This window comes from Euprymna scolopes, chromosome 44, assembly GCF_053919585.1.
Source record: "Euprymna scolopes isolate OS-2025 chromosome 44, ASM5391958v1, whole genome shotgun sequence".
Lineage (NCBI taxonomy): Eukaryota > Metazoa > Mollusca > Cephalopoda > Sepiida > Sepiolidae > Euprymna > Euprymna scolopes.
Genome location: NC_136525.1, coordinates 22,644,343 through 22,658,926, shown reverse-complemented (window position 1 = coordinate 22,658,926; position 14,584 = coordinate 22,644,343). Strand labels below are relative to the sequence as shown.

The following is a 14,584-nucleotide window of genomic DNA, read 5'->3' as shown; positions in this document are numbered from 1 at the left end:
AGACCTATCTAAGTTAAACCCACTCGAAGATAAAGATTAATCTATTATATAAATCTCACATGTCTGTTTGAATGTATGTATGTTTGTATGTCTGCCTAAAACTTTTTAGTGGAATCAGACTGGGTCGAAACTGGTACTGTCTGAAAGGACGATGTCTCGGTTGAATAATGTGATAATTAGAAAAAAACGGTCAATTATTTCCTATAGAAATAAACATTTGCAATGAGGGAGGATAGCAAATATTATTCCTTCATGACAATTTAACCAAACAAGTATGCACAAAAAACGTTATTTCTTGAATTGGTTAAAGTAAAAAAAATGTTACTTCGCTGACGCCATCGCAGAGCAGTGGTTATTGTGACAGCATCGTTATCTTAAGGTTGTATGCTCGCGCTGACATAAAGTACATTTTTTTTAATACAATTTTTGAAGTTTTAACATTTTTAAACAGGGTTATTATGCCATTTTTTCATTCACATATTTATTTTCCCTTTTATTGTTTTAATTATACATTAAAGTTGGTTCCTTTATAACTATTTCTTATCCATCTGATAACTCAAACGGTAATGACTAAGGCTAGGGCGCTATGTGTTGTGATTTCAATTCTAGATCATAGCATCCAAATTATAATTTTTTTTTTTTTTTATCCTACTATATATTGGGCACAATATCATAATTTATAGAGAATTGACTCTGTAATAATAAATATAAAATCAACATGAATTAAAATATCATATTGGTCCTCCAATTTATTAGAGAGGTACCTATGTTTTCAGTGGTGTCTGTTAGTCCGGACGATTCCCTGATACCCATCCATTACTTTTTTTCTTAAATTTTGCCACAAGTTGTATTTCAATACGTAGATGTGAACACAACAATAAAGTTTTTTTTAACAAAATTCTTGTTGCGCCCCACGAGCTCAAAAGAGGTCAAAAATGCCCCAAAATGGCAAAAAAAAAAATGACACTTTTGGCCCCATAACTTTTTATCCGTCCATTAGATTTCACTGAAAGTTGGTCAAAATGTGAAGGCAATTGTTTCAAATATACATTAAGTATCTCTAACCCTGGCAAAATTCTGGTTTGCATTTCCCAGGAGCTGGACTTAATCGGGGTTTTTTTTTTTTGATAAAAATTGAAAACAAAAAAATTGCCTCACAAACCATGACTTATTTTTGGTCATCCATTCCTTACATTTCACTCGTAGAGGGGGACCATGCACGTGCAGCTTGTTTAAGCATTTTTTACAATTGGGCAATACCAGGTGGCCTGCTAGTATTATATCGTGCATGTGTGTTTATCTGTGGACTGTAACACGAAAATTCTTTTCTCCTGTTTCAGGTGTATGAGCTGTTGCTTGTGGTGTCTGGAGAACTTCCTGACTTTCCTCAATAAAAATGCTTACATCATGGTGAGTATACCATTTACCATTCTATTAGTTTTACCATTTAATAAATGCAATTTACAAATTAGTTTTACCATTTAGTAAATACAATTTCCAAATATGGGTGGAGGGAGGAGGCTTGCCAAAAGTAATGTCTTTCATTTTTTTATTCCATCCAACAGATGAGAGGGGGGAGTGTAAACTGGATTGCTATGATGATTGAATTTATGCATTCATAATCTGAAAGTTTCATCTCTCTGTGGAAGATATTGATGGTTTGAGACTCTAAGAAAGCAACCCCTTTCATGGATATGCATCAAAAGTTGAAATACATCATTGAATTTCTGGAAAAAATGCAAAAAAAGAAAATTCTGGAACACAAAAGTTTTATTGTTTTAATGATACCGCTCTCATCTTCGTAGCTCTTGTACTTTTTGAGTTAAAAAAAATAGGAAGCTTTACTTTTGGAATGACCTTTGTCGTTTGGGATAAACTCAGGGATGTCAATTTTACAGCTTTTTAGTGAAATTTCACTTTTTTATCTCGACAAAAAAAAAAACTTTGAAGTTTCTAGAGCATTCCATGGATGTGAATTCACTGCTGTTTGGTCAGAATCCATCTCATTTACAAAAAAAAAAAAAATGCTAGGGCCTTATCTCCGTTTTTTTTTTTTGATGTTTATATTTTTTTCTCTTAGTCTAGTTGATATGCCATAAAACAAAACAACCAAATCACCTGTACTCGCAAATATATATTTGCGAGTACAGGTGATTAGTATATATACTAACGAATACATCTCAAACTAAACATACACCCCCGCAAAAAAAAAAAAAAAAAAAAAGTGTATTATTTTATAGTTAATAATTTTTTGTTTTCAATTTCAGATTGCAATTCATGGTAAAAACTTCTGTGTTTCTGCAAAGAAAGCCTTCTCTATGATTATGCGGAATGCTCTCAGGTATTCAGATTTTTTAATATTTTTCACTTGACACACATTTTTGCAAGCTATCTCATCATTGTCATTACCAATTGAATGTTTCTTTAAACCATTTTTGTAAAGGTTAATCACTGTGAGGTCATAAAATGAGAATAAGAATGGGTAAATTTTCTGATTTTGTGTTTGCATATATATATATATATATATATATATATATATATATATATGCATATATATATATATATGCATATATATATATATATGCATATATATATATATATATACATATATATATATATATATATATATATATATATATATATATATTATATATATACATATATATATGTATATGTAGATATAATCTATACTATAACTCTCACCCATCTGTTTAAATGTATGTATGTATGTTTACCTAAAACTTTCGACAGAGGCAACCGATTTTCACAAGATCAGTATCATTTTGAAGCTCGACCTTTCGGACGACAAATATCAAAAAATTGGCTAAAAACATGAATTTCTTTACTCTAAACTGGGCACTTTTCTACAGGGAGAATAGCTTTTTTCGCCGATATTTTCGAAAGTAATCCCCTCTTTTCGATTGACTAGCCTTAATTTAAACCTACGTCACTTCCAGTTTGGTGATGGCTACAACAACAAAGACATCACTTTTTTTTTTTTTTCATGTTCTTTTCCTCCTTCGCGGAATGGATTTGAGCCTGCTTATTACCATTTTTTTTTTTCAACACCCCTCCAAACACTCGGGCACTCGGGCTAGTATATATATATATATATATATATATATATATATATATATATATATAAAAAAGGAACAAATCAAGTTGTGTTCATCAACGTTTCGTTTTTATTTCGAGACTTCCTCTGGATGGATGAAATTAACAAAAACAAAACAAATATTTTAAAATGAAAATCCATGATTTTCATTTTAAAATATTTGTACTGGTGTTTTGTTTTCTTAATTTCATTCCCAAAATAGACAAAACGTTGATGAACACATAACTTGGTTTCTTCCTTTCTTTTTTTTTACCTCTCTATTTCAGCGGAATACTATTTCCATTATTCTCATCATATATATAATGTGTGTGTGTCATGTGAAGAATTGAACATTTTAGCATGCTGAAAGAAATAAATGGCAAGATGAACAACATCTTGGAATTTGGAACGTAGACTTTTGTCATTTATTTGTATATGCTATGTAGTTATATTTAGCGTACATCGAGTTTCATAAATAAAAGGATTAGTATAAATAAAGGGTGAAATATAATTGAATAAGCAGTTTTCACATAAGCATATATATTTATATAATTTCAGTTTACAAATTTAGATTTGTAAAATTAAATAAGTACTAGTATTAATCTGACAATCCCAACCAGATGAAAAAGCCGAATAATCAAAATAGAGCAATAGTATGAGAACAATTGGATGTAAATTCTGTAAATTAAATATTACAATTTATTTTTCAACAAGTACAAAGGAGATAAAAAAGATTTTCTTGATTTTCTTTGTAATATTTGACGAAGAATAAGTAATAAATTTAATTTACAGAATAAATGTAAAATTTAATGTACAGAATTTCAATCCAATTTTTCTTTTATATATATATATATATATATATATATATATATATATATAAAAGAAAAAAAAAGTAAAGACTGTAAAAATCTATTTACATTAATTTATTGTTCAACAAGATACTCAAAAAGGTATATTGAAATTTCCTTAATCCGCGGAGTTTCAAAGAAATGCATCTTTCTTATCAGAGAAAAAATATTAGCAAATGAATAATATAGCGAAGTTATGAATTTGCTGGTACTGACATAAATTGAAACAGCATTACATGAAAACTAGTTATAAATGCAAAAAAAAAAAAAAAATTGTGCAAAGGGTTTATAAAATGGAGAAAAAAAACTTGTGAAATCAGATGATGCATTAAAAGTCAAGGATTAAAAAAACAGATGAAAACATATGGAGAGATCCAGTATTGTCAATTTAATTTTTTTCTTCCTGTCTTAGTTGTAATGAGCTTTTTTATTTGGTGAGGATAACTATTAATATTTATAGTTACTCTAAGTTTGCAGATCCTATTGGATTCTAAACTTAATCTTTACTGACTGTTTTACACACACACACACACACATATAATTTCATCTATATACATGTAATAAGGTGTATTCTGTATAGATTTTCAGTGAAGGGGTGGAATTTTGCTGATTGTCGAGTGAGTTGGGAGTATGCACGTCAAGGGTACACAAGTGCTAGGAGTTCATCAGAGCACATTCAATTAAAGTACTTGTAAAACAAGCACAGGAAAACAACATTCTGGTGATGGGACAGGAATCGGAGCTTGGTTGGTAGTGTGGGACTATCATTTTTGAATTCTTGCACCTTTTTAAAAAATCTTTTTTGTTTTTTTGTTTCCAGGACAGTGATAGTGGATAAAGTGACGGATCTGATCATGTTTCTCAGTAAATTGATGGTGACTGCTGCAGTGGGTGAGTTGTCGGTTTATTCTTTATTTTCATGTTAAATAAATAAAATGATTTTCATGTACAGGCCTATAACATAGGGTGACATGCACCCCCCCACCTCCCCAACTACACACAAACGTTTAAAACTGAACTGTAACCTCCAAGATGTTCATCTGTGGGGTTATCTGAAAGTTTATGTCGATGAAGTTAAGAGAATATTAGTCTCTCTCTTTCATGTGAGCCTACATAAAAAGAATTAAAAAAAAAAAAAACTAAAACGTTTTTAGGATAGGAAGGTTGGTTTTACCTTCCTAATAAATTAAAGCAAAGTACAAGGCACAAAAGAAACACAAACTCCTTTTTAAACAATAAATAAATGAAGAGTATTTTATTTGTAGCAGGAACTGGCAGGACAGGCTGCTAAAAGGGAAGAAGAAAAAGAACGTTCTTTTAAGGTCGTCGAAGGTTAATCCGTACCGTGTCATCCCTGGCTCGATAGCAGTTGTCTCAAATTGAGACCGTCAATGCTACAGCGGAATGTCCACTGGACAGGAGACGAAAGAGGATAGATGTTGCTACGCTGGCAATCCGGATCCGACTGCTGACGTTCTCTTAAGACTTTTAGGGAGCAGATGAATCAATGCGCCCTGTTAGCTGATTGGTCAGCCTGTGGCCGGAGAACTCAGAGAGGGGCATTGATTCACCAGAATAAAATAGTTCTCTGTGACTACTACACGTTACAAGAGATACGATCCTGAATGGGCTCCACTTTAACTAGACCTTTACCGTCCTATCTCAAAGAAAACAATCCCCAGATTATTCCTGAATTGAAGAGGACCAGCACTGCCTAAATCGTGAGAAGAGGGTGCGCATTGTATCCAGATGCATTTATCTTTAAATGATGATTTAAAAAAACAAAAAGCTATTAGACATCCAGAGATTTAAATTTATTTGTACAAAATATCATTGGATTAGAAAAAGGATTGTGAACTTTATTAAGGATTCCATCGGTGGCAAATTTGGAGGGTCTGATGTAAAATGATATCCTGATAATTCTTAGGTATTTCGTCTTCACACTCATTTAAAAATGTTAATGTTCTTGCGTTGTGGCTTGAACACGTGATTACAGTTCATGTATATTTAAGGAAAGCAAAACTGGTTGGAGTCAGTTGAAGCTGAGTTGGAATACAAGTAGTTGGCTATTTACTTGTCAGCTTATTTACCTGTTGTTGCTACCTGACATGGACTTTTATTATTGTACCTAACTGAATGAACCTATTTATTTTATATCGGTGTATTGTTTTCCACTTGACGATACATGATTTTTCGTCTTTCTAAATTTTTGAAGAATGATAATTTGGATTATTTGATGTCTGTGTTTTTAGTTTGCCTATCATAAATAGTCTGGTGCCTCCATTCAGTCTCAAAAGACAAAGGATACCCCGAGTAGGGGCAGCTGCACATGTAATTGTGTGGCAAGGGTTGTGCAATCCCCAATCACATCTCTTCTGAATCGGCACTGCTGGAGTCCAGTGGCAAGGAGAAGTTTAGGATGACTGGAAACAATGCCGAGATAAGCGGAGAGCACATATAACACCTGGAAATCTCAAATGGTCACCCATCTGGTACTGGCCAGGCCCATCATTGCTTAACTTTGGTGATCTGATGGGAACTGCTGTGTCAAACATGATGTGCTGTATATACTATAAATAGTATAACCATAAAAAGTACCCCAATTTATTACTGGGTGGATTGGTACATAATTATTACAGCTTTGTTTTAACTATTCAGCAAGTGGCTAATAGAAAGTAAACCTTGGGTTAACTTTTGGTGGCTTCTGAATTTGTTTCGCAACTACGGCAGTTGATTAACACACTTCCTTCATTCTGTTCGACTTTACAGCTTCATAACTCCCTTATGTTTCCTTTATTTTTGTGTTTTAGTTCTCACACTCAATGAACGATGTTTCTGACAAAAGAGGAAGGATTTCTGTTTTCTAGGTTATAATCTGTCAATCTCCCATTTATTGTTGCTGCTTTTCTATCTTGAAGTAGTATTTTTCAGCTCTTTACATCAAATGGCTTTATGCTTTGTCTGAAGCGATTTCCATAAAAAGAAGACTGGTAAAAATTCAGACAAATTCAATTTTGTTATCAAAAATTTCACAGAGCTCCCACTGACGAATCGTTTTTTTTTAAAAACTTTTTGAGACGACCAAAAATTATTGGATTTTCCAAATGTGTTGAGATGTACCTCGAACACATGACTATGATTCACGTATATTTAAGAAGAGCAAAACTGGTTGGAGTCGGTTGAAGCTAAGAGTTGGAATGCAAACACTTAGTGGTTCACTTGTCGATTCACCAGTTGTTGCTACCTGACATGGACTTTTATTATTGTACCTAATGGAATGAATCTATCCTATATTTTATATCTGTATTGTTTTCCATTCAACAATACATTTTTTAAAGAGTCATGAAATGACTTGATGGGGCTAAAAAAAGTATTACCTCAAGGTTAAAAACTACCTCCCTCCAAAAGATGTTATATGAATAGGATCCAACCCAGAAACAACAATTCTTCTCTCTTTTGTCAGAAACATCTCTTGTGGAATGTGAGGACAAAATAAGGGAAGCGAAAGAGTTGCAAGGTTGCCAAAAGTTCAAAAGGTTCAACTTATTTGCTCCATGAATTTGATTTGATAATTGAACACCAAAATTTTCAGATTATTAAAATAATAATTGTGGAAAAGTTTCTGTTCAAACTTAGGAGAGTGTTTAGTTTTCTTCTATATTAGTCAAACTAAATTAACAGCAAAACTCTTTCTAATACTTATGTAATAGACAAAACTAGATATGTAACAGAGCTTGGACAGCAGCTGTATTCAAATGACCGAACTGTGTGCAAGTGGATGTCACAAGGAAAAAAAGGAAAAGATTATAAAAAGAACGTACACAGATTGATGATTACGTTAAAGAGATAGACATGTGACACGTATGGGCCGAAACCAACAGGTTTGAACAAGAGATAAGATTTTATTCGGGAAAGTACCTGGAAATAAATGTCTGTTTCAACAGAAAAAAGTTTCCTAGCGGCAGTGTCTGCATGTTAGAACGCGTATTACATTAAACATACATGAACGATTATAGAAAATTATCGAGTAGAATTTTAATTGAAAATAACACTTGTTTACAAAATAAATGTTTTTTTATCTGAGGCAAGAATGTAAATAATTATTTCCACAGCCAGACAATGTCGCAGCTCACAAGAGTTATGATAGCCAACAAAAGGTTGTAGTAGTGGGGAGAGGGATCAAAAGAGGTGTTAGACAAAAAAAGTGATAGTAGGCAGGCAGGCTCAAACCCATAACACAAAGGAGAAAAAAAAGGTTTAAAAATGTGACGTCTTTGCCGATGTCTCCATCCTCCAACCGGAAATTCGGAATGTTGAAATAAAGTGTAATCAATTGGAAAGAAAACGATGACTTGCCAAAATGTTGACTAAAAAGCGACCCTTCCTTGTATAAAACGGCCGAGTTTAGGATGAAGGAATTAATGTTTTTGGCCAATTTTTTAATATTTGTCATCTGAATCTGTCGCCTCTATCGAAAGTTTTTGTGAAACTTACAAAACCACACATTTTGCCTTTTATTTATATACTAGCAAGGGGTACCCGGCGTTGCTCGGGTGTTTTGTAGGTGTGTGTGGAAACTCCGGGGTTGGGAGGTTAAAAAAAAAAAAGTAAGTATGAGGATCGAACTCGAACCCTTGAAGCAAAGTTGTAAATTAAAGTGTGAAAAAAAAAAATAAAAGTGTGACGTTAACCATTTCCCCACCGCGACATGCTAACGGAAACACGTTTGAATTTATTTAATTACTTAGATTTAGCAGGTGCCCGTTTTAATGAGTTAATGAGGTCAAGTTTGACTGCGGGATAGTACCTTCATTTACTGCTGAACGCTTTTTTTTCCCCCAAGATGTTATAGAAAAAAGACTAACCCACATGCGGCGAGCGACAAATGTTGAATATTTATCTTCCCGAAATCAAGCAAATTAAATAGACAGGCGAGCTTCGTTGTTAACTGTGAGATATTATGATTTATTATTATGTGATATAAAAAGTTTTAAAAAGTTGTGAAGCGAGCGACCGCTTCTCTGAAAAAAGCCTTTTCTTGACATATTGAAAAAGCGAACACACATACATACATACGTACATACATTTTCGCTTTTATATATATAGATTAGTGGATGATTGTAGGTGTGTGTGTTGGGGAGGGGGTAACAAAAAATGTTTTGGTAGGTAGGTAGGATCAAACCAGGAGCCTTGAGGCGAAGGTGGAAAATAAAGTGTGCAAAAACCTGACATGTTTAGCCACTCAGCCAGCAAGAGAGAGTAATAGAAAAATGTTTGAATTTATTTAAGGATTAAAAAATGAGGTCAAATATCACGCCATAGAAATCGCGCAGTTAACTTTTACTGCGAGGCAGTTTTTTGGGTTTTGTTTACCCAAGATGTTGGGAAAGGGGGAACCAGCTCCCTATAAAAAGAGGATTGTCCGAATTGAATAGCAATTGTCTGATATAAGGGATTTCCTCCCGCATTGATCAAAAGCTGATTGCTTTCTGGATGTTACCGGCATGAGGCCGAGGAACACACTTTCGCTTCAGATTTGTTTCGCTTTTATACGAAAAAGCCGAACACACACGAGGCCAGTCAAAATAGCAAGAATTTTGTAAAAGTCGATGTAAATAAATCTAGACGCGATGCGCGTTCGCAAATCATACATATTATGATCTAGGTGGCATATAAACAGTTCTAAGACATAGTAAACCCCCCCCCGAGACCTCCCCCAAAAAAAGAGGCTTTGCCAGACATACATAAAATGTGCACACACATTTTGCCTTATATAAATTAAAATACTATATAATTGCCAATAATATTTGATGTAAATTCTTTTGTCTGACAAGTAAGTATATCAAAGAGTTTTCCTGCTAATTTATTTTAAACTGTCATATTTTACCTGTTCATGTCTACCTTCGAGAAGCAAAATATTTTAAGGAAATTTTAGAAAATGGTGACGCGTCATGTGTCAGCTCAACATTTTTAAAAGATGAATTTTTTTTGATTAATGTTTTATTTTTTTATTTTATTTCTACAACAGTTACCTAAGTATGTAAAATGTGAAAAAGTTGTTAGACATGAATCAAGGTCATACCTTTAAAAGGCCGAGCGATCTAACATTTGAGTTCTTGGTTATTTTTACTATGACTGTGTCCACTTCACCTCTTGTTGCCCCTTCATATTTTACATATGTTTTTTCTAAATATTAACATTATTATTTAAAAAAGGCCTTCTTAACACAGGGAAGGGGGAGCTTCCTTTACCAATTTTCTACTTTCACCTAACGATTAAATAAACAAAAGATACTGTAAAAATCAATTACAAACAAAGGAACAACAGGAAGTGAACAGGAAACAGTAATCGTAACCAAGATCTTTTAATAGAAGCAAGATTTACAGCAGTCGGTTATGTTTAATTATTATTAATGGTGAGCTGCCATGTTAAGTTTAAAATGGTTTGCCATTATGGAAATACAAAAAAAAAAGTGGTTACCTGTTCTGTCTTATATTATGTGTTCAAGAACTGAATAATTATTTTATATTAATGGTGAGCTGCCATGTTAAGTTTAAAATGGTTTGCCATTATGGAAATATAGCAAAAATGGTTACCAGTTCTGTCCTATGTTATTTGTTTAAGAACTGACCATTTTTGACCATTAACAGAGTGGGGCAAAGGATACAGCTTTTACTTAAGTTCCTTTTGTGGCCATTTCATTCAAAATAGATCTGAGGAGATTAAAAAAAAAAAAAGTCTCGCAAGTCCAAGATGCCAACCCAACATCCATACTATTCTTTATCTTTATTCGTTGATAAACTTTCTTCTGTTTCTAGTGTCGATCGCAATTGCTCTTCTACAAAACGATCCCAACCTCCACGAGATCGAAATGGGACCCGTCTATAAGAACGAGCCAGAGTCTCTGTTTACTCTATTTGTGAGTAGCTATCACAACCGACTCCGACTCCATCACGTGCATCATGATTTGCAAATGTCGTAGGCAGTCGGCTGACCTATGTTATATACCCATCCATCTCACTCTACACCCTCCACCGCTCGCCATTTTGGTCAGAGCATGATTTGTAGGCATATTCACATTATTATATCTGCTATTCGTTCATTCCTTCATTTGAATGTTTATAGTTGACCTTTCAGTTATTATTAGTTTCCATGGCAACTGTTTGTTGCGGTTCGATTGGCTCAAATATCAAGACAGCCATGTTTTATTTATTTAAGTTTGTTTTTGTTGTTTTTTTTTGCTAGTGAGTTCGGAAAAGGAATTTATAAAATTCAAGTCTCAAGTTAAAAATGAATGGAAATATTTTAATGATGTTTCGGAAATTATTTTTAACAATTAATATAGAGGTATTAGCAGTTAAGTAAGCTGATGAGTAGAAAAACTAATGTATATATAATTACTAGGACAACTGCATATTCTTTTCAGTGTTTTGATTCTCGAGTATATATCCGACACAGTTAATCCACCAAGAACCACATCACTCTATATAAGAGTATATAAGATGTCAATGGATAAACACTCGAGAGTCAAAACAATGAAAAGAATATGCTGTTGTCCTAGCTCTAATAATTACAAAGATAAATATTATCTTAAAATTGAAACTTATCAAGATAATAAAAAGCTCAATGTACTGGATCCATAAAAAAATTCAAGCAAGCAAGTTTCTTATATATTTTTTATATGTTCAAATTAATGTTGACCATTGCATATTTTTTTTTTTTTTTATTTATCCTCGGAGGAAAAGAGCTTAGCTTTGAAAATTCATGGTTAAGAATTTTTCTTTATCATAATTCTTTGTTTGAATTTTTTGATGGATTAACAAATATCGTAATTTATTCAATTTTATTTCTCGTCATCAGTTTTTCTTATTTCTTATGTATGTGCACACATTATAATACATATATATATATATATATATATATATATATATATATATATATATATATATATTTATGTATTATAATTATATTTTAGTATATTTTTCAGCGATTAATTTTATTTGTGATTTAGCTTCTCAACTACAGGCTTTGTGGTCGTGGGTTTGATTCTTAGCATAGTAAGCCATGCTGATGAAATGTAGTATGGTGAAACACATGCTGTGGATAACTATTTAATCGACAAATATATAAGTTTAGGTTAACTATGTTTTCCTAGGGTAAGAAAGCCATAGAATTTCAACCAGGTTTATATGATTGTGCATATATATTAGAGCTATTTATGTTAATATTTTTATCTGTACAAACAGATATGAAAGTAACACTGGTATTTCGATCTATAACCATTAAAAACTATGATCATCTGTTTTTTTTTATTTGTTCAAATTTTTGTTTTTTCAATGTGAACAATTAAAGAAAAGACATCTTTCTCTGAGGAGATCAGATTTTTAATGACTACAGATCAAAACATTGTCATGTCAGTGTTGCTTTTGTACATGTTTATATATATATATATGTGTGTGTGTGTGTGTCTAAAGAAGCTGAGCACTTTATAAAAACAAAAATACAGTTTAAATTCCTAGTGAAAAATACATTAAACAAGTTAAAATATGGAAAGAAAACTGGTATCATCAATTGTTTACCATGTAGCTGTTTTGTAGATTAAAAATGGAGCATATGTTTAATTCATCATAACTCTGAAGTGGAAAATACTACTTCCTCAATAACAAAATATAGACAAAATCCAGTTACTAATGCACACACACACACACACACATATATATATATATATATATATATATATATATATATAGTGGGGTTTTATTTGAGACTTTTATTTTTGTTTTTCAACCACTTGCAGAAAACAATGACATGATAAAACTGTATGAATAGACATTTTCAGTATTTTTCCCTTTTTATATGTCATTATCATTATCATGCTTCTTGTTTGTTTTTTCGTATTATCACTGCTCTACCTAGAAAACACGAATCAAGATTATTTGAACCATTTATTTTTCTTATAAAATTTTTTATTTTATTTGTTTTATTTTTTAAAAAGATGGCTATCATTTTTTATATAAGTGTATCATTGCTCTTGGTAATTTATTCATTTCCAAAACCACAATTATTTTCTTTGACTCTAAGTTAGTGCTATTAGTCATACTTATATCTATCTCAAGTAAATATATAATGGTTGTAAAAGATTCTTACAGCCTAACCTGTGACCACATAAAAAAGTAATGCTCAAAGCACCCAGAAGAATTAAATTAAGAGTAGAAATTATTTCAAACATTAAAACAGTTAAATTCTAACCCTAATCTTAATGATAAAAATATATTAACTATACAAAAAGGATAACGCTAATCCAATTTATGTAAATCCATTTTCCAATCACCCTAAATCTAGAAGACATATTCCTTAATCAGCAAAAGAATTAGCGACAACTCTTCTAACGTGAGCATTTTTAGCATCCACAAAACTTTCTATAACAAAGCCCTGAAAGAAAGTGGATATAACTAGAATATGTTCAACCTACATTCTGTACAAACAAACCAAAAAAGAGTAGAAAAAGAAATATTATATGGTTTACCCCTACCTTTTCTAATCTGAATTTCAAAACTAACTTAGGAAAAAAGAATTCTAAATCTTATAAGGCTATATTTTCCATTTAATATATTACATAAAATGTTTAACAAAACCACAGTAAAATGGAGTTATAGCTGTCATGACAATCTAGAAAAAAAATAAGTAAAAAAAAAAAAACACAATAGGAAAATTCTGAACAATACAAATGAATCAAACAGATATATTAACCAAATAAAAGCGAATGTCCACTTAATGGAAATTGTTTAATTCGCTGTGTAGTATATAAAGCCACAATATCCACTAAAGAATACCCAAATGTCAATAAATTTTATATTGGCATGGCTGGTAACACTTTCAAGAAAAGTTTCTCTGGTCATAAATGCTCCTTCAAGAATCAAAACTATAAAAGTACATCATCACTTTCTACATATTATTGAACCAAATTTAACACCAACTGTTAAGTGGGCTATCTTGAAAAAAGCTAAAACATGCCCTTTTTTAACTCCTTGTTATTAATGTTTTGCTAAAAAATTATATATTATGATATTTAAAAGATAATTTACTCAATAAAAAACAAAAAACCTTAAATTGTAAGTATTATAAAAAAAAAAACACATTCTCATCAATCTAAACATTATTTTATAAACTAAAAGTAATTTGAAATCAATATTTTTGTCATCTATGAGCCTCAATTTGTTTCAGATCAGAATAATACCACATTAATCCATAAAGAGCAAGCCGAGAACCAGCCGGGAAAAAGCCTTTGGTGGACATACAGAAAAAATGCATGCGCGCGCGCGCACACACACACACACACACACACACACACACACACACACACACACACACACACACAATTTTTGCTTTTATATATAGAGATGTGACACCATAGTCACTTTCTGTTGGCTAAAAGAGTAATTGCTATGTTCATGGGGCAGGATCTGATTGTTGATATGTCACTCAAGTGACAGAATGCCTTATCACCAAAGAAAATCAAACCCAACAGCCATTTTCAATACTTTGACTGATATCTTCACATTTTGCTTTATTGTGACCAGTTTGCCTCTGCAAGATCTGAAATTTGTAAGGAAAGAGATTAAAGTTGTCATAGCGGATCTTC

At 32.1% G+C, this 14,584-nt stretch overlaps 1 protein-coding gene across 2 annotated transcripts in view; it reads left to right on the top strand.

The window, feature by feature from the left end:
* LOC145268738 (choline transporter-like protein 2) overlaps positions 1-14,584 on the top strand; it is a 279,161-nt gene that overhangs the window by 241,636 nt on the left and 22,941 nt on the right. Inside the window, exons 18-21 of one of the 2 annotated variants that reach the window (XM_080124322.1) lie at positions 1,341-1,410; positions 2,268-2,341; positions 4,763-4,833; positions 10,761-10,861. In XM_080124322.1, the coding sequence (XP_079980448.1) occupies positions 1,341-1,410; positions 2,268-2,341; positions 4,763-4,833; positions 10,761-10,861 (316 nt within the window). The remainder of the gene's footprint in view (positions 1-1,340; positions 1,411-2,267; positions 2,342-4,762; positions 4,834-10,760; positions 10,862-14,584) is intronic. The other variant, XM_080124323.1, reaches the window with a different exon arrangement.